This window comes from Schistocerca piceifrons, chromosome 10, assembly GCF_021461385.2.
Source record: "Schistocerca piceifrons isolate TAMUIC-IGC-003096 chromosome 10, iqSchPice1.1, whole genome shotgun sequence".
NCBI lineage: Eukaryota > Metazoa > Arthropoda > Insecta > Orthoptera > Acrididae > Schistocerca > Schistocerca piceifrons.
In genome coordinates this window covers 107,820,214-107,847,088 of record NC_060147.1, presented here as the reverse complement: position 1 = coordinate 107,847,088, position 26,875 = coordinate 107,820,214, and the positions used below count along the sequence as shown (strand labels likewise).

At 41.3% G+C, this 26,875-nt stretch overlaps 1 protein-coding gene across 1 annotated transcript in view; it reads left to right on the top strand.

Moving 5' to 3' along the window:
• Positions 1–26,875, top strand: part of LOC124718724 (ectopic P granules protein 5 homolog) — a 367,184-nt gene that overhangs the window by 301,902 nt on the left and 38,407 nt on the right. The window contains exons 38-39 of the mRNA XM_047244342.1: positions 2,447–2,663; positions 7,028–7,237. Coding sequence (XP_047100298.1) covers positions 2,447–2,663; positions 7,028–7,237 — 427 coding nt within the window. The remainder of the gene's footprint in view (positions 1–2,446; positions 2,664–7,027; positions 7,238–26,875) is intronic.

The following is a 26,875-nucleotide window of genomic DNA, read 5'->3' as shown; positions in this document are numbered from 1 at the left end:
TTTTGCGGATATAGCATTTCTGAGGCGAGTGTTCCGCTTTGTAATATGAGAAGGCTCTTTCTTGAGCAGATATTGAAACGTATTCTCATCCATTCACAAGTAATTTTCATATGCCTTTATGTCCTCAACTTGCAACTTCTGTAACAGATTATGTTGGATGTTTTTAGCATGTTGCTGTCAAACCCATGGCTTCGGCTAGGTATGTTTCCTTTTTCCTTTCTTCTGCTCCTGTTCCAAATGTAAATACAATGCATTTGTGGTACGTGCAACTGAAAAGCACAGGACAGAATCTTCTTTGGCCATTCAAAAGGAACTATTGATGTCAAAAAAAATTTGATGACAATGTAATACCCTATTTGCAGAATGCCATATACCTTTGTCGAAGAAAATATGATGAATATGTGATCACCTACACTCTGTGCAGCTTATTCTTGTCAGACCCCCCTCCCCCTCCCTACCACTTGTTGACAGAGTTCTCTACTAATATCCTGTTCTTTCATAACAGCTACTGTCACTATCATTTCAATCTTCTCCTCCTCCTTTACTCGTTCCACTTCTGATAATACTAAACATGGTTTTAAATGTTCTAGTCCAGGGGCGGGCAGGAATTCTGCACGTGTGCTGTGCACATGCACGTGTGCAGTTAACAGGTGTTCTGCGCGTACACAGGGGCAAGCTGGCCACCCGCTTCTCACCCCTCCCCACCATACCGTCTCTCCGCTTCTTCCTCTGTAATGCGTTTTATTTCCTGGCCTACTTTATTAAATGAAGGAATAAGGTTAGTAGGAGTGCTTGACAGAAATCATGGTTTGAAAGAGTACCTATTACCTATGATATGTTTTATTTAATTATCACTGGTGGAGTTTACAATACGTTTAATGTCTGGAACAAAATTTCTACATACAGACAAACGCAAACAGTTACGTAAATTTTCATTATTGATGTTTGCTCTTAACTGAGACTTATTAATTTTCATAACAGAAAAAAATCTCTCACAAAAGTATGTCAAGCCCAACATTGACTATCTTCATGGCTTCACGATGGAGACGAGGAAACTATTACTGTGGAAAGTCATGATAAAAATCTATTACACGTCTTGCCAAAAGGAACTTGTCTCTCAGACGAGAATTACACTGTAGATCTATTAATTCCATTTGCAAACTGAGATGAATATCATCTACAGAAACCAGATTCTCTCGAGAACTATTCAAAACCTTGGGATAAGTAAGATATATCCCCAAATCGCTTGAGAAATTCCTCTTTTATTGCACTAAGAACGGCAAAATACTGAAATTTATTATAATGGCATTCAATATTAAACTTCTGCTCACCAGCGACAATACTGTCACATATTATACATTTCCAATTTTCGTGTTTTTCCACAAAGAACAAATGATTCTCCCATTCCTTTTTAAAAGATAGCAGATCTCCAATTCTCCGTTTCCTTGATTCACTCTGCATTTTCCGGTTATTGAAATACAACGTTCACTACGTAGTGGTCGCTTCGCTTCAACGCCCGCAGCTTAGCCTGGTACTACACTGCCGCAACCTGCAGGCTGTCGGCACTGTCCCGTTCGACGACTGCACGCGAGCAGCACACATGCAGCGCTGTGTGCTCATGAGCCGCGTGCAGCGTTTGCCCGCCCCTGTTCTAGTCTGATACATACAATTCCAAATGCCCTTTACTATTAAAACTATCATTTTTATTATTGTTATTGGTGTCCTATTATTATTATTATTGCAAACTTTTGTAATATCTTTTGTCTGTGTTGCTCCTGTCATTAAGGCCCTAATCTGGTCAGGTTAAATAAGCAATAAATAAATAAATATGCAGAAGAAATTATTAATACTTTTCAAAGAAGTCTTAAGTGGTTCTGTGAAAGATGTCTCTCCCTTAATTTTGAGAAAACGAACTACCTTCAGTTTTGCACAACAGGTCATACTGACAACTGATATAGCTCATGAACATGTGTCAGTAAATAGGACAGAATGCTCTAAATTTTGGGTACCCATGTTGATGAAAACTTGAATTGACAGAAGCATATTAGTGAGCTACTCAAACAATTATTTTCAGCTACTTTTTCTCTTTGTGTAATTGCTTGAAAACAAGCAAATCAACCCCCTAACATATTTTGCTGATTTTGTATTTTGCTGATTGTGTAATAATTTTGTGAGTTAACCATTACTTAGAAAAAAAGTATTGATTTTACTGAAGGGAGCAGTAAGATTAATATGCTGCTTCAAAAAGTTGGGCATATATTTTTATCATTTCTTACAGTTTGTACATTTTGGCCGAAGTTTTAGAGACATACACTAAGGAAAAGATAATCAGAATGTGTAACTACATCATTGTAGCAGATGACTGTAATAAACCTAAAGGTAAATAAATTAATAGCTGCTGTCAGCAAGTTCTCAGATGGAACTGTTCTCCATTTTTTGCTCACAGGGACTGAGACGGACCCGCGCCCGACGTGGCAGTGTGCGGTGTCGATGCTCTCGCCACCCGCACTGACACCGGCTCTGGAAGAGGCGTTGACCTCGGGCGGCCACGTGCTGACGCTGCACGCCCTGCTGCTCAAAAAGCTGCCCTCCTGCCGCGACATCCGTGAGGAGGCCGCTGTGCTCGCCAAGCTCACCGACTGGATGGGCGCCGTCAAGCCTGGGTATGTTGCATCCGCTGTGTTTGCTGATAGGGTAACAGAACTGGCTGTCCAGAAAATTACACCTGGGCTCATCACCACATGATGCAGTATTCATTTTCCAACCTCTTGTGACAGCCTCTTCACCTCAGGGTATCACTTCCACTCAGTGTCCTCAGTTATTTGTTGGCTGCCTTCCCTTACAGTTTCTATCCTCCACAGCTCCCTCCACTACCACACTGCTTATCTCTGAAGTTTTAACTTGTCCTGTAATCCTGTCCCTTCTTGTCACTGTTCTCCACATATTTCTTCCCCACTGATAGTATGGAAAATCATCTCATTTCTTATCTAATCAGTCCACGTAATTTTCAACATCATTATATACAGAGACAGGAAAAAATCATTTTGTTTCCTGCCCAAGTTTGGTGTTTTTTCTGACAATTTTGGTTTGCCAAATTCCGTGCTGTCTTTGTCTTCATGTCAAAGTTCATTATGTAGGAAATGAACTGTCAGTTACGATTAGACATGAACCTCAGACTTTTAACATTCAGTAACAATGAGTTACAAATATTAATAAACTGCCATCCTTAGATTTATTACATTTTTGTACAGCAAAATTACAGATTTTGCAATATCTTGTAAAAAATACCAATTTAGGGTTATTCCACTAAAAACGTCTAATTTCGCATTATTTTTCCCATTCTATTTAGTGCTAGGAGACTTCTTTTGGCCAGAAATGTCCTCTTTGCCTGTCCTCTTGCTTGCAAGGTAGCAGAACTTCTTCACGTCATCTACTTTGTGGTTCCCAACTTTGATATTAGGTTTATCATTAATCTATGATAATGATGTAGGCCAAGGCAATGAATTAAAATTTGTACCAGCGTAGGTTTTGGCCTACATCATTATCATAAATAAAAGTGAGACTCAAAACATCTCTGGAATACAGACTATATATGATTTATTACTAATCTAATTTCTGTCGCTTGTTAGTACTTTCATCTTTCTTCAGTTTATTTTAAACCTTAATTCCAAGCAGTACATCCTGCTATTCTTCCTAGTATCCATTTGTTATAGCCAAATCATCAGCAAACCGTGTCATCGATGTTTTTCTAGCATGAATTTTAATATCTTTCCTGAATGTTTCTTTTATTTCTGTCATTGCTTCTTTGATGTACCTGCTGAACAGTGGGGGGGAGAGAGACTGCTTCCTTGTCACACATGCTTTGTAATCTGAGCACTTCATTCTTGGTCTTCCATTATTATTTCACTTATTATGAGAAGGAAAGTAGCTACTCACCATACAGCGGAGATGCTCCACTGAGTGGCAGATAGGCACAACAAAAAGAGTCTCGCAATTATAGCTTTCAGCCATTAAGGCCCTCGTCAATAATAAACAGACATGTGCACACGCGCTGCTCATCTTATGACAAGCTAATGGCGTTATGGATGTGTGAGTTCTGTTTGTGGCTCCTGCCATTTGATGGCCACCCATTGAATTTGTTCCTTAACAGATGATGTAGTGTGATCTTTGTCACTTCCTGCAGTGTGTTTGTGTTAGCTGACAGTTCTGTGGACAATGTGTAGATCATTGAGCATTTTGCTATCTGCACAATACTTAACATTTTGTGTGCATTGGTTTTCATTGCAAACATATGTCTGCAATTGCTTAGAAATTCTAAAAAGATCTTGTATATCTGGGAAGGGGCAGTTCGACATACTTTGTAAAAGTGATAGTGAAGATGTGACTCCTCTTCATGTGTTAGATGGAGATTTTCACTCAAATTGAAGTATCGCCACTTAACCGGTATAAATGTTACTTATTTATTAAAACAGAGAAGCATTCCATGTGAAACATATTGGTCACAAAACAAATCCTTCCCAGTAGATCACCCATTAAGTAAAGAGGATTTGTGATCTAGACAAAAGACGTTTAGTTTTGCAATATCTTTTGTTGAGTTTACTGAAAACAGGAGTGTTAAGTTTTTCTTCTTCTCATGGAAAAATATCATGCTCGTTTTCATATAACTATATGGGTACTGGGAACATGTGACCCTCCACCACTGGATCAAGTTATGGCAGTGAAGTGGTATATATGTGCTAGCCAGATGTACAAAATCATCACAGTAAGATAGGTTGATGTGACAAAGAATGGACTTACTATTTTTGGATATGCCCATGACCATAACTTGAATGAATTTATCTGTTTTGTTGATGTATCAGTGTGTACTTCCCTATTTTTTTACAAGGAATTAGTTTACCATTCAAGCAAGCTGTGTAACGTAGCTCAAGAACAGTGATCGAGAAAGGACCTAACCTGCAAGGACCAGAGGCCAATGTCATGTCTTGTCAGTGACAGTCGGTTTCAAACCTGAGAGGAATTGCTTCTGTCAGTGAATGCAGGTCCTTAATAAACAGTTCCCAGGTAAACATTGTGAAGGGAACAGCATGCTGCAGCCTCTGGAGTCTGGTACCTGGCAAAAGGCCATTGCACAAACCTGAACATAAAGCTGCATGTCACCAGTGGTCCAAACAATACACAAACTGAACAGTAGCTCACTGGAGCCACATGTCAGTGCTCTGATGGCCTAAAGATACTTTTAATCCACAATGTGTGGAGGGTGTAGTTCAGACTAGAGGTACTGAGATCACTGTGAACGTGAACCAGCATAATGGTTTCAAGGCTTTAGGTGACCAACTGTTGCCCATTATTCTACATCTTCACGATGACTATGTTGTGGACACTCCCATCTTTCAAGTGCTTTTCTTGATCCATGTTACACGGCTGAGAGTGGTACACCATTCCTTGTAGACATGTTGGGAAGTAAACGCTGATACTTCAACAAAACGGACAAATTCATTCAAGATGTGGTCATGAGCACATACAAAAATTACAGCTCCTTTCTGCCATTTTGTCACATTGACTCATCCTGCTGTGCCGATTTTGTACAACTGTCACTGAACAGAATGAGTGAAAGCACAGACCGGAGCAAGAGTGAAAAATAAAACTAGATTCACACAAATGGTGTGATCTTTGGCTTTATAAAGACTCACTCCAGGATATTACTCAACTTCGTTAATTTGTAGTAGTTTACAAATTTTATAGGTCTGAAAGTCATCTTTTATCAGCCAGTGATTTTGTCACTATATTTTATTTGTATATTACCAGTATTTATGCCTATGTAATGGGAATCCCAGGTTTATGACTGTGGGATTCATTTTGTATATTAAAACTTACTTATTCAAAATTTAGTAATTTTTAAGTAAGGATCCTTGCTCTTTAATATGGCTGTCAACACATCCAGAAAAATCAAGCTGTCGAAAGTATATGAACAGATGCCAGGAACTTACAATAATTTGGCTGTAATTGGCATTAAAAATTTGGACCAATTGAAATCTTTAATTAACAGTATCTTTTAAACTAATTAAGTTTGAGTTAGTGTAAATACTTAACTGGAAAGAAGAAAATTAGCTCTTTAATTTTTAAGTGGTCTTTCCTTCCAAATTAACTACTACCTAATACGATATTGCAGTGCCTGTGTTATTCAGACAACGATGCACTGCGGTGACCACAGCCATTATGAAACACACCAGATGCATTCACAATTGCAAATAATGGCTACCATCGGTTGTAGAATGGAATGATGACAGTGAAAATTTGGGCCGGACCAGGACTTGAACCCAGATTTCCCCCTTATCGCGAGCGGTCGCCTTACTATTTAGCTGTAAGTGCACAACTCACAGCCAGACCCAAACTTGGTTGGTTGACGACATATGGAAGTTTGGGTCTGGCCATGAGTTGCGCACGGATAGCCAAATGGTAAGGCAACCACTCGCGAAAAGGGGGAAATCCGGGTTCGAGTCATGGTCCAACACAAATTTTCATTGTCATCATTCCATTCTACAGCTGATGGTAGCCATTATTTGGAATTGCGAATTCATCTAATGTACTACCTAATAAGATTTTCTCTGTGGTTGGATGTATACAATTTTACACTTGCAATAACTTTTGATCGCCGTCATTTCTGATGAAACTAACTAGCTCACTGCAACCAGGACAACAAACTGAATGATATGAATAATCAAATTTTGCAGCGGAATTTTTTTCTACCCTCCACCTTAATGTAGGAACTTGACACACCAAAATTTTGAAGAGAGTTAGCGAAACTTTTGTATAGACATTAATACATGAAAAATAGGAGTGCATACAACATAGGATGATGTGTGTCAAGCTGCTTGGTCACTGCCTAGTCATCAACGAGTGGCTTCTGCTGGCTAGAAATTTGTGTACCCTCACCCAGTTACCTAACCTAGACGTGATGTTACACAGTATTACAAAAAGGTCTCTTGAGGATGACTCATTTTTGCTCCAACATGTTTATTTCGTGCAGAGAGAGTGTGGAGGCGAAGCTGGCATTGCTGTGGGGTCGCTGCCTGATGCTGGCACAGCGGCAGTGCGAATTCTCGGAGGACACGGAGGGTGCTATCTCCTGCCTTCGGACGCTCGTTTCGCGCCTGCTCGCCCTCGCCGAGGACCGAACGTGGGGCTCCACACTGCTGGGGGCTATCGGCCTGCGAAGGCCCGCCCCGGTCACTAACAAGTAAGTAACTCACTGACAGCACACTATGCTACACTACAGACAGTGTCGCACTGTCACAAGCTGCCCCTGTACAACTGTACTTGTACAGCAAAATAACAAGTTAAGTTGTGTTAGTTATGGTTTTGTGTGTATTAATTCATCTGTGTTTGTGAAGAAGGCAAACCTACATTTATTGCATTTGAAGAAAGTTTTTGCCAGTGTTACCTGGACTATGATCTTTAATACTCTTTAAGACTTTGAAGGTAGTGGGGTAAAATGCAGGGAGTGGAATGTTATTTACAACTACTCCTCATGTTTTCCTACAGGGTGTGGACAAAAATATGGAAACAACACACTACTGTGCCTAATATGGTGAAGGAAAACTGTTGGCATTCAAAACAATTTGCTATTATCTCACAATGGATAAATATATCTATATCTACATGGATACTCTACAAATCACATTTAAGTAGCTGGCAGGTTCAACGAACCACCTTCACAATAATTCTCATTCTCGAACAGCGCATGGAAAAAACAAACACATATCTTTCAGTCCGAGCTCTGATTTCCCTTGTTTTATTATTATGATCATTTCTCCGTATGCAAATAAGCATCAACAAAATATTTTTGCATTCAGAAGAAAAAGTTGGTGATTCAAATTTCGTAAAACCTTACCTTTTTGGTGTTAACCAAATACTGTATCATGTCAATGACGTCTCTCCCCTATTTTGTGATAATACAAAATGTGCTGCTCTCCAATGAACTTTCTCAATGTATTCCATTAATCCTATCGGATAAGGATTCCAGACTGCACGGCAGTACTCCAAAAGAGGAGGGATAAGTGTAGTTTAGTTAGGGCATTCTGTTTAATAAATCTGTTACATTTTCTAAGTGTTCTACGGATAGCAGTCATTGGTTTGCCTTCCCCACAGTGTTTTCTGTATGTTCTTTTCAATTTAACTTGATCGTAATCACAATTCCTAGATATTTAGTTAAATTTACGGCCTTTAGATTTGATTGATTTATTGTGCAACTGAAGTTTCACAGATTCCTTTTAGCACTCATGTGGATGACCTCACACTTTTCATTATTTAGGGTCAATTGCCAATTTTTGCACAATACAGATATCTTTTCAAAATCATTTTGCAGTTTTTTTAATCATCTGATGGCTTCACTAGACAATAAACAACAGCATCATCATCTGCAAACAATAAGATGCCAGCTCAGATTGTCTTAAATTATTTATATAGATACGGAACAGCAGAGGGCCTATAATGCTACCTTGGGGACTGCAAGAAATTTCTTCTGTTTTACTTGAAGACTTTCCATCACTTACTATGAACTGTGACCTTTCTGACAGGAAATCATGAATTTCAGTTACGTGACTGAGATGATATTCCGTAAGCACGCAGTTCCACTAAAAGCTGCATGTGTGGTACAGTGTCAAAAGCCTTCTGGAAATTTAGAAATATGGAATCAATTTGAAATCTCTTGTCACAACACTTCTTGTGAGTAAAGTGCTAGTTGTGTCACAAGAATGATATTTTCTAAATCCGTGTTGACTGTGCATCAGTAGACTGTTCTCTTTGGGGTAATTCATAATGTTCGAATGCAATATATGTTCCGGAAACCTGATGCATCGATGTTGATAATATGGGCCTGTAATTTAGTGGATTATTCCTAGCGCCCTTCTTGGATATTGGTGTGACCTGTGCAACTTTCCAGTCTTCGGGTACAGATCTTTCGTCGAGCGAATGACTGTTAAGTACGGAGCAATTGCATCAGCATACTCTGGAAGGACCCTAATTGAAATACAGTCTGCACCAGAAGACTTGCTTTTATTAAGTGATGTAAGCTGCTTCACTAATTTGAGGACATCTACTTCTAACTTAATCATGTTGTCAGCTGTTCTTGATTCGAATTCTGGAGTATTTCCTTTGTCATTTTTGGTGAAGGAAGTTCGGAAGGCTGTGTTTAGTAACTCTGCTTTAGCTTTATAGTTCATGTATCATTTTCAGCAATATTTTGTACCATTCTTTCTGTAACGTAGTGGCAGTTTCAGGTAACTATGATAATAATCGTGCACACTTATCTCCAAAGTAAACCACAAAGGCTTGATTATACTGAGATCTGATGCCTGTGTGGGTGAGGAGAGATGTGACAGTTTACTCTTGAGCTCACAGAACCAGTTCTGTGCAATGCGAGCTGTGTGAACAGGGGCTCTGTCATCTTGGAATACAGGATCACCATTGGGGAACAAACACTGTACCATGGGATGCACGTGATCAGCCAGAACAGTCAAATAATCTTTGGCATTAATGTGTCCTTGCATAGTAACCATTAAATCTATGGAATTCCTTACTACAGCTGCCCAAATCATGACTGTGTGCCTGCTTCTTTTTTACTCTTGAGATGTAAATTTCGCCAGAATTTGGAAACTGTGTGCAGCAAGACTCATCCGATCTAATGACTTTCTTCCATTGCTCCATGGTCCTAGTTTCATGCCTCAGCACCGTGTTTGCCTGCTGTGGGAAATCAGTTAAGGCAAATGCTGGGATGGTTCCTTCAGAAGAGCACGGCCACTTCCCTTCCCCAATCCGAGCTTGTGCTCCATCTCTAATGACCTCGTTGTCAATGGGGCATTAAACACTAATCTCTTCCTCTTCCTCCTATGAGCATTTGCATCGCTGATGAGTAGTTTTAGAATACCAGTTCAACCTGCAATTCCCTGCTTCTTAAGCCCCTTTTATCTTGTTTTGATGCTGACAGAGTTCACTAGTGCAACATTGAGTTCTGCAGTTACTTTCGCAGCTGTTGTCATTCTATTTTTTATCGTAATCCTCTTGAATAACCATCTGTCTCAATCACTCAAAACCCACTTTTGTCCTCATTGTGACTTAGCAGATGATGTTTTTCCTCTGTCCCTCTATGCGGTATAAATCTTCGATACAGTGTCTCTTGAGAAACCGAACACTTCAGCCAGCTTAGTTACAGAAGCACCCACCGTGCAAGTGCCAACAACTTGCCCATGTTTGATTTTACTGAGCTCTGACCTGATGCAGTCGCAGCTACACACAAAACTATTCTAAATGTGAGTGACACTTGACAATGTGTTGAGGACATTGCACAGGTGCCTTTCATGGTCAAATACAAGAGTCAGCCTTCAGGTTGACTAGCATCTCCATTTATGTTCAAACACGGATTTCTTGCAATGTTTCTGTATATTGCCCCTCTTCTCCACTGACCTGCACGGAAAACCCAACAACCAATAAATTATGTGTAATTATCTATTTAATCAAAGTGAAGCACTTCAACCTATTTTTTGAGAGGGGTATATTATTGGTGTTACTTTGTGAGCAAGCAATGAAGTGTTGATTTTTTAGTGCACTAGCTTCAGTTGTTTTTTCCCCAAGCAACCTGGAAAATGCATCACTAAATGTGAGAGAGTAATGTATTCCTGTTCCTGTAGTGCTTACTATTGTACCCTGAATTGCTCTCTTTTAGTCACACGTGTTTGTAGGATCTTTCTGTGATTGTCGTAATTGGCTTTGTGGAGTAAACATACCATTAAGCACTGAACAAGCTGTGAAAGCTGTGGCTTTGGTGAAATATGGCCGCAACGTACATTACGTTGCAGAAGTGTTGGGGATTACACCTTCCTCAATTTCCAGAACTGCACGAGGCTTTACAAGGAGACTAGCAAAAGGCCCAAGAAGAGCAACGTTACAGGAAGATGGCCACTTCTTACCACTACAAGTTCTCCACAACTGCCAGACCACCACTACTGAAGCACAAAATCGAATCCACCAGGTTTGAGGGGCCAATGTTTGTGAGAGAACCATTCGAAGAAGACTGGAAGAAGCCAATCTTAGGTCCAGAAGACCTGCTACAGGTCCAGAACTTACCAGAGAGCATCGCACAGCTCAACTATGTTTCACAAGGGAACATCATGGCTGAACAGTACAACAGTGGGTTCAAGAGTTGTTGACTGATGAGTCACGATTTGGCTTGTGATCACCTGATGGAAGAGAAACGGTCTGGAGAAGGTTTTCTCATTGCACATTCTCATCTAGGATGCATTTTCAGTGTGGTTCTATGATGGTGTGGGCAGGAATCAATACAGCTGCAAGCATGGATTTGATCTTCATGGAACGTGGGAGCTTTGCAGCACATTGGTATGTGGAGCTAATCATTCTGGAGCATGTTGTGCCTTTCACATCATTTATTGGAGGTGATTTTACACTAATGCACAACAACGCACGCCCACATGTTGTGGGGATTGTGCAAGAGTTCTTAGATGAAACGGGGATTCATGTTACAGGTTGGCCTGTTCAGAGCCCTGATTTGAATCCTGTTGAGCACGGCTGGGGAGAAGAGCCCATCAGCACTATCCAGAGACCCTACAGGACCTATGGAAGAATTGGATAAGATTCATCAACAGCCCATTACCACATTAATCAGGAGGTTGCCTGAAAGGTTGAATGCTATCATTGGTGGAACAGGTGGCAATACATGCTTTTGAAGATGTGATCAGAGGTCTCTGAGATCATCTCCGAGGTCTATGAAGTAAAGTGCGAAGTGTATAACATCGAATCAAATGTGCATTAGCTTTATGAGCTTAGTCAAAATTTCCTTGAAGTGTGCATCTCTGCTTAATTTGTTAAAAATTGTCTTTCTTTTATCATTGTTGAACACTTAGATGGGACTGTAACACAATATTCCATCATAAGATAATGGATTAGTCTCATGAAAGTGCCATAAATTTCAGTTTTTGTAAGGAATAGAAGTGTTGCATTTTTTGTGCCGGTCAAGGCATGTTACTGAGATTTATCCAATAACTTATTTTCTGAACATTATCTTTTCTCTTCATCTGCTCTTCCGAGTCCTTTTGCACCTCAGATAGGACTACAGGGTCATCAACAAACAAAGTAGAAATGATTTTGCAGAGGATGTTGACATAGCCTCCTTCCTGGAGTGTTGGTCCCACAAGGTATGGAGGAGATCTGTGAAATTTTGAAGGTAGTAGATGAGGTATTGGCAGAAGTAAAGCTGTGAGGGCTGGTCCTTAGTTTGGATAATTCAGCAGCAAGAGCACTTGCCTGTGATTGGCAAATGTTCAGGGTTTCAGTCCTGAACTAACATGCAGTTTTAATCTGTCAGTAAGTGTTAAATGTTACAAAAAGGAAAACACTTGGTATGAAAAGCCTTTTTTATTTAAAGAGGTTCATCTATAAGCACCCTATATTTATCTTTTATTTACGTATAGTGTTCATTCTCCATTAGACAGCATTAATGCCGTGACCTGTAATCTTTGACATATTGACAAATATTTAACTTCTGCTTTACAGGTGTTGCAGAGCTTAAATATTCTCAATGACTTCTCAGTTTTTTTATATTTAGTTTTTATTCATTATTAATATTTACGTACTCCACTGAGATAATCCTGACAATACAGCTGACATCATCCATGAGTTTCTGGCTATTGGCTAATACATCACAAAGATCCATTTGAAGTTAAAATGATGACACTACACATTGTCCCAGATGAAACAAAGAAATAAAACGCTTTTGTGTCAATATATTGCAATATAAAAGAATGGAAAGTCAAGGATGGAATAGCAACAATATTATGAAAAGTATGGATTGTCACTCACCGTATAGAGGAGACACTGAGTCGCAGACAGGCACGGGGAGAAGATAGGTATGCATGTAAGTCTTTGGACAAGAAATTCCTTCTTCAGAATTAGAAAAAAACATACACACATTCACACAAGCATGACTCTCTCTCACACACATAACAACTGTCCCTGGCCTGCGTGGCCAGACTCAGCAGCCAGAGGCAGTCACATCATTGCAGGCGATGAAAACTGGTGTTATGATTGGGACTGGAGTCGAAAGTATCAACTGTGCAGTGATGTCATCCATCATTTTCTCGTCCCAAGTAGTTGAAGAGCCATCTGCTGGAAAAGTGACATTCAGCAAGTTCTGTGATTATAGAAATGACATTTGTAGCAAAACTGACATTGAAATTAGTGACCACAAAGTACACAAAATGAAGGAACTTTGCCACAGTGGAAGCAAAGTAACGTGGCAGAAGAAACAAAGAGAACATACATGAAAGAAGCAATGGCACGAGTAAAAGAAAGTTTCTAGGGTACGATAAAAATTCAAGGTGAAAGAATGTAATTGATAAGATTCACAAATAACATTGCTACCCTCATTTAAAGTGAACAAGAATTATAGAATATGTTGACTGGAATAAACAGTCTAATGAGTACAGGATACAGAGTGACAGTAAGCTGTAAAAAGACAAAAGTAATGAGAACAGTGAGAAACTTCATATCAGAATTGGTGATCACAAAGTAGATGAAGTCAAGCAATTCTGCTACCTTGGAAGCAAAATAACCCATGACTGATGAAGGAGGACAACATGAAAATCAGACTAACCATTATGGCATTCCTGGGCAACAGAAATCTACCAGCATAAAACATAGGCCTTAATTTGAGGAAGGAATTTCTGAGAATGTACGTTTGGAGCACAGCATTGTGTGGAAGTGAAACATGGACTGTGGAAAAATCCAGAACATTGGAGATGTGGTGCTGTAGAAGAATGCTGAAAATTAATTGGACTGATAATTCAAGGAAAGAGCAGGTTCTCCGCCAGCATTGACAAGGAATGGAATATATGGGAAACACTGGCAAGGAGGAGGAACAAGGTGTTAAGACATTAAGGAGTAACTGCCATGGTACAGAGAGAGTAAAAGATATAGGGAAAGGGAGAATTGGAATATACCCAACACGCAATGCAGGATGTTAGGTGCAAGTGCTGCTATGAAGTTTGCGCAGGAGAGAAATTTGTGGCAGGCTGCTAGAAATTGGGCAATAGCTCAAAATTTATGTTTTGAATCTGGTGGCGAAAGAGGGATTAAAGGTTCTGCAAGGCACAATCACTTTTTATGCAGAGTGAAAACACCTTATTGAAATATTTTTAGAGCTGTCATGTTACCTTTTCTACCTTCCCCCTTGCAGCAGACCAACATCCCATACTTAAAACAATGTGCTTAATTGCAGTGATGACTCAGAAATCCTCTGGAAATGTTTTACTATAAAGGGAAAGCATTATATATGATTTTTTTGGGGGAGGGGGGCGTGCTACAGCTCGTGCCACATCCCATATCTCAGCCTCCATAATAACCTATCTTTTGTGTGTTTTCAGTGGCGGAATTCCTGTTGGTCATACACCTTACTATCGCTTGAATCCATTTAAGTCGTGGCCTTCCTCTGCGTCCTGAGTTTATGTATCTGTATTCAAAGATATTATTGGGCATTCATTCTTGTCCCATTTGTGCCAATACTGGAAATGTTGTCCGCATTCTATTTAATTCATTAAGGTATCTTTTTTTTATATATTATTTCCCGAACATCGGTGCTGATTTTCAAATGGAGATTCTTGATGCTTGCTGTAGAAAGTCCATTTCTACTGCTTCGATCTTCTTGTGGTTTTTCTCAAATGTTTGACACAGCACTGAATGCGGTATGTCTTCAAGACGTATTTACAAATGTCCAATGTGGCTACCTTTTGTGACATGACAAATGTCCCATCTGTTATCAGTTTCCTGCCAAATCCTGTGAAACTAGTGTTGACACATTGTGGCAACTGCTTGTGTTATCAGTTGTCGCAGCTTGTTGATGTTTCCCATAATCAGAGGAACGAACACTTGGTCTTTAATGTAACCCATATGCAGAAGTCCATTGGGGTTAAATCAGGTGAGTGTGGTGGCCAGGATATTGTTCCATCACATCCAATCCAAGCTGGCACATCCCTACAGAGATACGTGACGACTTCACGGTGATAATATAGTGGTGTGCCATTTTACTCGAAAACAAATTTTGTGGTCATATCCTGTTGTAACTGAGACGTTAGATACTGTTGAAGAATGTCCACCTACAATACGCCAATTACAGTTGCTCAGCTGAAAAGAAAGGACTGCAAATCTTGTTACAGCTTACAGTGGAAAAAAACATTTACCGCAGGCCAGTCCAGTAAATGTTTGATTATGTGCTGCAGTTTCTGCTCACTCCATATCTGAACATTATGGTGATTCACTTTATAACAGTTATGGAAGATGGCTTTGTCACTGAACACAGTTTTATTAAGAAAATCGTCTTCAGTCTGGATTTTGTTAAACACTTTTACACAAAACTCAGCTCATTTTTCTTTGTCACTTTGTCTTCAAGGTTGCAACAGTTCTAATTTGTAGTGTTTGAATGACTTCCATGCTGTAAGACTGCAGCACTAGGGATGTTCAATTCTAAGCTGGCAAGCCTAATTTATTAATCCGCACTATGTAAGACTGCTGAACATGTTCAATTGCTGTGTCAGAGACTGTGGCCAATCCTGAACTACCGTCTGAAATGATTCAACGCCAGTTTCGGTGAAACAATTGTACCAGTTAGTAACAGTTTGTCTCTGAGGTAGGCTTGCAAATTTTTTGCACAATTATACGACTCAGTGCTGACTGTTACTAATTCGTTCATGTATAACACCTAATGGCAATTCAGGAACTAACGGTGTCAGGGGGGAGTAAAAATTTAAGGTATGCTGTATCAAAGATTTCTGTAAGTTATTTATTATTTTCATCATCAAAGGTTACTTTGTGTAACTAATTTATAAACACCTTGTATTTTAAATTAAATCAAAGAATGGAAAATCCAGGATAGAATGTAACAATATTATGAGAAGGACAATTGCTACTCAGGATATAGCGGATATGCTGAGTCGCAGACAGGCACAACAAAAAGACTTTCACACTAAAAGCTTTCAGCCAATGCCCCCCCCCCCACCCCACCCCCCACCCCCCACACACACACAAACACAAATGCAACTCACACACGACTGCAGTCTCAGGCAACTGTAACTACATTGTGAGCAGCAGTGCCAGTGCATGATGGTAGTGGTGATTGGGTGGGGGTAAGGAGGCGGCTGCGGCAGAGCAGGGGGGGGGGGGGATAGTATGGTGGGGGTGGTGGACAGCAAAGTGCTGTAGGTTAGATGGTGGGCAGGAGGGGGAGGAAGTAGCGGAAAAGGAGAGAAATAAATAAAAAGTCTAGGTGTGATGGTGGAATTATGGCTGTGTAGTACTGGAATGAGAGCACGGAAGGGGCTGGATGGGTGAGGACAGTGACTAACGAAGGTTGAGGCCAGGAGGGTTACGGGAATGTAGGATGTATTGCAGGGAAAGTTCCCACCTGTGCAATTCAGAAAATTTGGTGTTGGTGGGAGGGATCCATATGGCACAGGCTGTGGAGCAGTCATTGAAATGAAGGGTGTCATGTTTGGCAGCATGCTCAGCAACAGGATGGTCCACTTCTTTCTTGGCCATAGTTTGTTGGTGGCCATTTGTGCAGACAGGCAGCATTTTTGGTTGTAATGCCCACATAGAATGCAGCACACTGGTTGCAGCTTAGCTTGTAGACAACATGACTGGTTTCACAGGTAACTCTGCCTGTGATGGGATAGGTGATGTTAGTGACCGGACTGGAGTAGTGATGGTGGGAGGACTATGGGACAGGTCTTATCTAGGCCTGTTACAGGCATATGAGATAAGGGATTTGGAGGAGGGTTTGTGTGAGGATGGATGAGTATGATGAATATGTTGTGTAGGTTGGGTGGACGGGGGAATACCACTGTGGGAGGGATGGGTAAGGATAGTGGGCAGGACATTTCTCATTTCAGGGCACTATGAGAGGTAATCGAAACCCTGGTGGGGAATGTAACTCAGTTGCTCCAATCCCGGGCAGTACTGAGTTATGAGGGGAATGCTCATCTGTGGCTGGAAGATGGGAATTCGGGAGGTGGTGGGAGACTGGAAAGATAAGGCCCGGGAGATTTGTTTTTGTACAATGTTTGGAGGATAATTACGGTCAGTGAGACCCTCGTTATGTTTCGAGAGGGGCTGCGCGTCACTGCATATGCGACGACCAAGTGCGGCTTGGGTGTACGTAAGGTTCTTGGTGGAAGAAGACTACTGGTAGAAGAAGAGTAGCCCCACAGTAATATGTCCTTTCCAAAGGCCTCACCTTTTGCCCCACTCCCAAATTCAATCATGCAGGACTTGTTAAAGACCTTCTCTCCTTCTTCCAGTCCCTACAGTGGAAACACTTGTTCACCACCAACCCTACCAATCAGACTGAACAAAAGACCAATATTGAACCTTGCCTAACTCAGTTCACTCCTCCATCCAACTGTGATCCACCCCCACTGCCCCCAAACCACCCCCTGTTAACTTTCCAGAATTTCTTCACCTCAAACCGTGCCTCACCATCATTCCCCAAATTCCTCAACATGCTGACTAACCTTACATCCACAGAAAGAGCGGCAGTCCACCAACTAAAACCTGATCCCAACCTTATAATTCTACTTGCGGACAAAGGCTCCACCACTTGTTCTGACCCACAAGAATTACCTGGTGGAAGGACTCCACTAGCTGTCAGATACTTCCACCTACCCCATCCCAAAACCTCTCCCCAGAGTCCATCTCTCTACTCAACCCTAACACTCCCTGCACTCCTACCTTCTACACGCTTCCTAACATCCATAAACCTAACCATCCAGGATACCCCATTGTGGCCGGTTATTGTGCCCTCACTGAGAGAATCTCTGCTCTCATAAACCAACACCTTCAACCTATGACCCAGAACCTATCCTCCTATATAAAAGATTCTAACCATTTCCTCCACCGACTCTCAATAGTTCCTATCCCTTTACCACATGGAGCCCTGCGTGTCACTATTGGTGCCACCTCCCTGTACACTAACATTCCTAATGCCCATGGGCTTACCACTATTGAACACTACCTTTTCAACACCCGATGGATTTCAACCAACCATCTCCTTCCTAGTCGCCATGACCAACTATATCCTCATCCACAACTACTTCTCCTTTGGAGGCATTGCCTACAAACAAATCTGGGGTATGGCTATGGGACCCACATCGCACCATCCTATGCAAACCTATTCATGGGCCGTGTAGAGGAATCCTTCCTAAAAACCCAGAATCCCAAACCTCTCACCTGGTTCCGATTCATAGATGACATCTTTGCTATCTGGATCAAAGGTGAGGACATCCTATCCACATTCCTCCAGAACCTTAACAACTTCTCCCCCATTTGCTTCACTTGGTCCTACCCAACACAACAAGCCACCTTCCTAGATGTTGACCCCCACCTCAAAGATGGCTATGTCAGTACCCCTGTCCATATCAAACCTACTAGCCACCAGCAATACCTCCACTTCGATAGCTGCCAACCATTCCATACCAAGAAGTCCCTTCCGTACAGCCTAGACACCTGTGGTCGTCACATGTGAAGTGACAAGCAGTCCCACTTGAAGTATACCGAAGATGTCAATGAAGCCTTCACAGATTGTAATTATCCTCCCAATCTTGTACAAAAACAAATCTCCCATGCCTTATCTTTTCAGTCTCCCACCACATTCCGAAGTCCCACCTTCTGGCCACGGAGGAGCATTCCCCTCTTAACTCAGTACCACCCAGGTCTGGAGCAACTGAATTACATTCTCTGCGAGGGTTTCGATTACCTCTTGTCATGCCCTGAAATGAGAAATATCCTGCCCACTATCCTTCCCACCCCACCCACAGTGGTATTCTGCCATCCACCGAACCTACAGAATATACATGTCCATCCTTAAACAACCCTACCCCTCACTAACATCACCTATCCCAACAAAGGCAGAGCTGCCTGTGAGACCAGCCATGTGGTCTACAAACTAAGCTGCAACCAGTGTGGTGCATTCTATGTAGGCATGACAACCAACAAGCTGTCTCTCGGCATGAATGACCACCAACAAACTGTGGCCACAAAACAAGTGGACCACCCTGCTGCTAAACACAGTGCCAAACATGATATCCTTCATTTCAATGACTGTTTCATAGCCTGTGCCATATGGATGCTTTCCACCAACACCAGCTTTTCTGAATTGCGCAGGTGGGAACTTTCCCTGCGATACCTCCTACGTTCTCATAACCCTCTTGGCCTCAACGTTCGTTAATCACTGCCCTCACCCATCCAGACCCTTTCCTGCTCCCATTCCAGCACTAGAAAGCCAACATTTCACTGCCACACCCAGTCTTTTTATTTCTTTCACTCCTTTTCCGCTTACCCCCTCCCCCCCCTCTTTACCTCTCCCCTACCCTTGGTCTAACTTACAGCAATTTGTTGTCCACCACTCCCACCATACTATCCCTCCCTTCCCCACCCCAGCCTCCTCCTTACCCCCACCCAGTCGCCAATCCCATCATGCTCTGGCTGTGGTTTCAGTTGCCTGTGACTGCAGTCGTGTGTGTGTGTGTGTGTGTGTGTGTGTGTGTGTGTAGGGTGCACACGTCTATTGTTGATGAAGGCCAGTGGCTGTAAGCTTTAAGTGGGAAAGTGTTTTTATTGTGCCTAACTGCGACTTAGCATCTTCGAGGACAATATGAGAATCTCCTCATGGGTTTTCTTGCAAATGGCACAGTTGGCTACATGTCCCTTGCAGCTTGTAAAATATGTGTTATCAAGAATGACAGAACTATCTCAAAGGCCATGCCTCTTCTACAGAATCATTGCAGCATTCCCCTCAAGAGATTGTTAGAAACAAAACCAGTACAGGAGGACACTGAACACAATCGTTGCAGCAGAAATGCAGGCAAATGACATCCATTCATTCTCCCTCCGTGTGAAGACGTCTCATAAACTATAGCAGGCTGTGCTACAGTGCCAGACAGTGTACCTGTACCTGTGAAAAGCCGCGTATCCCAAAAAGCGACCCAGGCTCCTCAGAAGTGTCACACCATATAGATATTCCAAGATTAGATGTACTTCTCCAACTGATCTATAATGAGGAGATCCTCTGGGATGTGATACTTGTTAGAAAGCACGAATACACAATACGTATTTACAAAAAAGAACATGTATGCTAATGTACCTTCCACAGATTCCAAATGAAATTGCCCTTATGAATGTGGAATTGGTCAAAAAGAATACAAAATATTAAACATAGTACATTTTACATTTAAAAAGGATATAAAACTTCTCACCAAATATTAAATGTTGAGTATACTAAGGTGTCTATGATAATCCTTAGGCTATTGTAGGCATGCATCATAAAAAGCATTTTAGAGTACTTATTTACAATGATCGCATTACTGCACAAAATCTGTACTTAAGTCAGATTGTATGGAAAATTTACTTTAGATGATATTATTAATAATATACACACATACATTGGTTCTACTAAGAAATTTATCAGTGGAGTAGGGGTTGGACACGAATAATCGTTTAGACTCTTCTCAGACTGGCATGTTACTGAAGATGTTTATTGCTGAAAAGTGGACACCTTTGGGAACCAAAGTAAGTGACTTGAAGTCTTTTTGAATCTTATTCTTATTTCTAGTGTTGATTCCTTGAACTGAGCTGTTGGTTTGTTTGGGGGGGGGGGGGGGGGGGGGGGAGGAGGAGAAGACCACCAGATGTGATGTCTCTTCCCAATTGGCCCAAATGGAAGAGCTGTCAGTCCAGTGGCTATAATGGAATGACTGGACATAAACCTGACACTTCGCCTAAACAGGACGAGCAGGAAACTCATCCAGACATTGCAACAATACTATGAGGATGATTTGATGAGTCTGTTAAAAAAGAAGCAAGAAAAATGTTTATTTCATAAACAACTCACCTTACTTCTCGGCATAGTCTCCTTAGTCCAACTGTCTTCCAGCTTTTACATACCACTGGAAAAATAAGTTCTATCAACCCCTGCAAAATATTTGTTAACTGCAACTGTCGCTTCCTAATATGCTGACAATTTCTTCCCAGAAAGCCGAACTTTCAAGTTAGGGCACTTGATGAAGTCACTCAAAGGCCAGTTTGTTGTATGATGCACCGATTAAAAGTCCAGTTCGTGCACCTTAGCCATTTTTTATCGCTAATAGGTGGGATGATGCACTATCCTAGTGAAAGAGTACTTTCTTTGCATGTCAACGTTTGTCTTTTTTCCCCCGAATACAAGTTTCAAACGATCCAACAATGAAGTCTAATATGGCCCAGTTATGGTTCTGCCTTCTTCCAAGTAATCTATGAAGATCATAGATCATAATCACCACCCTCCCCCTTCCCTAAAAAAGCTGATTAAAAAAGGTGGCCATCTCTTTATCAGGAGACAAAAATTTTCTTTGCCTTCTTCATTGCTCTTTCACCAATCTCTGCCCATTTTTCTGACTGCTGTTTAGACTCTGGTGTGTAATGATGGATTCAGGTTTCATTGGCAGTGACAAGTCAGCGCGAAAACTCTTACGAATTGTGATTATGTTGTGCCGGATGCTCTTTTGGTGACCGAGAGCAATCGTGGTGCCCACCTCGTACACAACTCCATGTACGACATGATGCACTTGCTCAGTTGCGTTGCCTACATTCTCAACAATTTTTATTCGGCGATCTTGCTTGACCGTATCGTGGATTTTGTCGATGGTTTCCTTTGTGGTGACCTAAACTGGAAGCGCGCTTTGTCTTTGGTGCTTGTCTAACCAGTTTCAAATTCATTATTCCATATCTTCAGTGATGGTGCGGTACCCTCGTGGACTTCGTCCAGTTCTGTTGTGATTTGTGTGGTGGTCCAACCTTTCAATAAAAAATGTTTAATAACAGCACAAAACTCGGGTTTCTTCTTTTTCAATCGTAGGCAGCACATTGACCAATTCAGTCAACAATCAACTGTACACTGTACATTGTCAAAATTCTTTATTCGGTCCTTGAAATAATCAAGCTCACCAACCATGAAAGCGCGCCAAAAAGATTCCATTCTGTCATAGAAATTTATCTTTATCACACCAGCCTCATACGCCACAATTCGTTTGACAATCTGAGAAGATTCCATCAACGAAACTCACATAGCAAGCCCTCATTCCCATCTTGTCGGTTTATTGTTTCACGGAACACCCAGCTTTAAAATTTCTACACTTCTGAACTCGTTAGAACCAGTTTGGAAGTTTTTGTCCAACTCTGATGTTGGTATCTCCATAAAATTACTTCCCAAGAATCGAAGAGCTTATGGAGACAAAGGAAATTACTGCCACCATTGGGTAGTAAACCAGGTAAATACGGATAACGAGCTGTTTCCCTACGCCAAATAATCGATTTTGAGCCTTGATGCGTTGAGTCCGCAGCTCGTGGTCTAGTGGCTAGTGTTGCTGCCTGTGGATCATGGGGTCCCGGGTGTGATTCCCGGCCGAATTGGAGATTTTCTCTGCCTGGGGACTGCGCGTGTTTGTGTTGTTACCCTAATCATTTCATCATCATTCATGAAAGTGGTTAGACTGGACTGCGTGAAAGTTGGGACTTTGTATGGGTGCTGATGACCACGCAGTTGAGTGCATCTTGATGCGTTGATAGCTGGCGTAGTCATGATGATGAATTACATGACGGATTTCATCGGTGACGTGTAACAGACCAATTGTTGTCTGCCATTCACATTAACTGCACTTCTATGGTCTAAAGCAATGGTTGTGAAACTGAAGCTCGAATTAAGTATTCATACGGACCGCGGTTCCCAATAGCATTTTACTGTAACCTGCATTCGGCAGCTAATGGCCTAACCAAAAATATAAACTAACGGCCGAACCAAGAAGTCAGCTAACGTTAAAAGCTCCTTAAGGATGTAGTTTATCTGCTCAAGTAATAAAGAGATAAATACTTACAGAGATTGTAACATTATTTTCACGTTCACTTGTGGACAAGAGCTCTACACATCACTAGAAATCTAGTAGTTATCAAAATGGGGCGTGTCAACATTCGGCCGCCATGACTACAGCTCTCGAAATCCAACAGTTTTCAGAGCGGCACACGGCAATTTATATTTATTATTCCCTATATCAGGTGATTTTAATATCATAAACATAACTAATCATTGACAGCAAATGCACTTAAATTTTATTAGATGAAGGACTCGGGTACAGCCAACAGTTGTGAATAGTAATTATTTATTCTTCGCCGATATCGAATATAAATTTCCAACTGTATCTGGTGCTAATCTTAATTTATAAACCAGTAAAGAATAAATATTCACGGTTTGCAACGGTTAGCCATATGTGACTACTTTGTCGAATCAAAAATATACTGCATGAATTACAATCCGCACATGGAAAGTTGGCTGACCACCTCAGAGGTGAAAGCTGGGTGATGAGGCAGGCATATAATGCGTTGTGCTTTGAAGGGACATGATAGGAGGGATGCTTTGTTTATTGTCTTCCTGTGTTGACAACTCATGGGTCTGCGTGCATCAGACCTATCAGCTGCTTCGGTATAAATTTCAACAGGAAGAAAAATGGGTTCATGAATGCATATTATAGAGAGAGTCATCTTCAAATGCGTTACATGTTTCAAGCAAGTAAACTGAAATTAAATAGAGGTTATTGTAATGCAATGCAATGTTGTTGTTGTGGTCTTCAGTCCTGAGACTGGTTTGATGCAGCTCTCCATGCTACTCTATCCTGTGCAAGCTTCTTCATCTCCCAGTACCTACTGCAACCTACATCCTTCTGAATCTGCTTAGTGTATTCACTTCTTGGTCTCCCTCTACGATTTTTACCCTCCACGCTGCCCTCCAATACTAAATTGGTGATCCCTTGATGCCTCAGAACATGTCCTACCAACCGATCCCTTCTTCTGGTCAAGTTGTGCCACAAACTTCTCTTCTCTCCAATCCTATTCAATACTTCCTCATTAGTTATGTGATCTACCCATCTAATCTTTAGCATTCTTCTGTAGCACCACATTTCGAAAGCTTCTGTTCTCTTCTTGTCGAAACTATTTATCGTCCATGTTTCACTTCCATACATGGCTACACTCCATACAAATACTTTCAGAAACGACTTCCTGACACTTAAATCTATACTCGATGTTAACAAATTTCTCTTCTTCAGAAAAGCTTTCCTTGCCATTGCCAGTCTACATTTTATATCCTCTCTACTTCGACCATCATCAGTTATTTTGCTCCCCAAATAGCAAAACTCCTTTACTACTTTGTCTCATTTCCTAATCTAATTTCCTCAGCATCACCCGACTTAATTCGACTACATTCCATTATCCTTGTTTTGCTTTTGTTGATGTTCATCTTATATCCTCCTTTCAAGACACTGTCCATTCCGTTCAACTGCTCTTCCAAGTCCTTTGCTGTCTCTGACAGAATTACAATGTCATCGGCGAACCTCAAAGTTTTTATTTCTTCTCCATGGATTTTAATACCTACTCCGAATTTTTCTTTTGTTTCCTTCACTGCTTGCTCAATATACAGATTGAATAACATCGGGGAGAGGCTACAACCCTGTCTTACTCCCTTCCCAACCACTGCTTCCCTTTCATGTCCCTCGACTCTTATGATTGCCATCTGGTTTCTGTACAAATTGTAAATAGCCTTTCGCTCCCTGTATTTTACCCCTGCCACCTTTAGAATTTGAAAGAGAGTATTCCAGTCAACATTGTCAAAAGCTTTCTCTAAGTCTACAAATGCTAGAAACGTAGGTTTGCCTTTCCTTAATCTTTCTTCTAAGATAAGTCGTAAGGTCAGTATTGCCTCACTTGTTCCAGTGTTTCTACGGAATGCAAACTGATCTTCCCCGAGGTTGGCTTCTACTCAATGCAATGAGTAGGAAAAAATTTTACTCAATATACATAGTAAACATTTGTGAGCTGGCCGGTGTGGCCGAGGGGTTCTAGGCGCCACAGTCTGGAACGGCACGACCGCTACGGTCGCAGGTTCGAATCCTGCTGCAGGCATGAATGTGTGTGATGGCCTTAGGTTAGTTAGGTTTAAGTAGTTCTAAGTTCTAGGGGACTGACGACATCAGATGCTAAGTCCCATAGTGCTCAGAGCCATGTTTTGAACATTTGTGATCTTGTCTGATGGTGCACAGTGCATTTGAATGTAAATACTGTTACTGACAGCTGGTCTACATTTCTCAGCATAGTCTCATTTGACCATTGACGTGTACGAGTTGAAACTCCTGAAAGTAAACACCCTGCAATAATCGGAAGGTTCCAGGCCAGAGGACGGAACGCTGTGAGAACTGTCTTCGTGGTATTCCTGTGTGATCTCATTATTGTGGAAGGCACATTGTGCATTTCCCCTTGGGGACCACGTTTACCCCTACATGCAGTTCATTTATCCTCGGCAGTATGGTATCCAGTAGGACAATGCAGCATGTCATACAGCTTGCACTCTACGCGCATGGTTCGAAGAGCACCAGGATGAGTTTTCTGTACTCCGCTGATCACCAAACACCCCAGATTTATATGCAAACGGGAATCTGTTGGACCACCGTGATCGGGCTGTTCACGTGATGGATCCTCAAGCAAGAGCTGCCGACCGAGGCACTGTAGGCGACATAGCTCCACACCCTTGTCAGTACCTTCCACAACCTCGTTTACTCTCTTCCTGCACATGATGCAGCGGTTGAGGCTTTTGATAGGTGACCACATTAATGTGACTGGACAACGTATTTCCATTACTCATAGTGTAGAGGACTCAAGTAGCTTAGGCCTACTAAACCATACAGAAACGAAGGCTGTCTGTGAGGGCCCATCCTCACTGACGGAGACCACACACTCTGCTGGTGAGCGACTGGTGTAACTCGGCTGTGGGAGGCTTAGTCAGTGCAATTGTCAGTCAGAAGCTTCAAGCATTCGCTGTTAGTGTGGGCATTGAAGGGTTCACCGCAAGTGACGGATAGACACAAACTTCTGAAAAGGCATAACTCAGTTTTTAAGATGATTTGTAGGGAGAGTACGTGTGTTAATGACACTGTCTGTTCAACACGAAAAGATGGATGAACTGCATATACTCGGAAATTTGTGTGCGGATTTAGTTTCAAATATTAAATAAAATATGAAAGAGAAACATCAAATGTTTTGTGAATGGATTGCTACCAGTGATTAGAGAAACATTTAACATGGCTTTGAATTATGCTTGAAATTATGGACAGTAAATGAAACTGTGTGGTCTGTCTAACGTGCCAGACAAATGTTGTCTACCATGCTTCAAAATTCAAAGACACTAAGTTCAATGTTTAACTTTAGACTCTCAATCTGTTCCTCATTCCTTTTAGAGCATCATTCAAAGGAACATCAAATGTTTCTCTAATCTGTTCCGTTTCTCCGTTTAACCCTAGGTTACTGAACACTTAAAGAAATTGCGATTGCAGGTGGTGTCAGTTCACGGTTCCAGCCAATCTGGTGTTATCAGTATAGCCAAGATAAGAACATTTTGTACATAATTTGTATATGACATGACCCTGGAGACATATTTGTAATTAATAAGTGCATAAACTGGAAATTCGAAGGAAGTCATATTTCTTTGAATAGCTTATGGAACTGTAAAATGTTCGATGGTTTAGTAACAATGTAACTTTTCCTCCATTCACTGTTCTAGGGTTAAGACAGATATTTTGCAAAACATTTGAACCATGTTTCCACAGTATTTTTTATTTCAAAATTTATTCTACTGCCTATTAAGTATCACATCAATGAAACTTTTTATGCACAGAACAGCTAGGCCCTGAAGAGGTCAACTTTTTAACACTTTATTTACACAGCTATCAACAGCTGTTTGTGG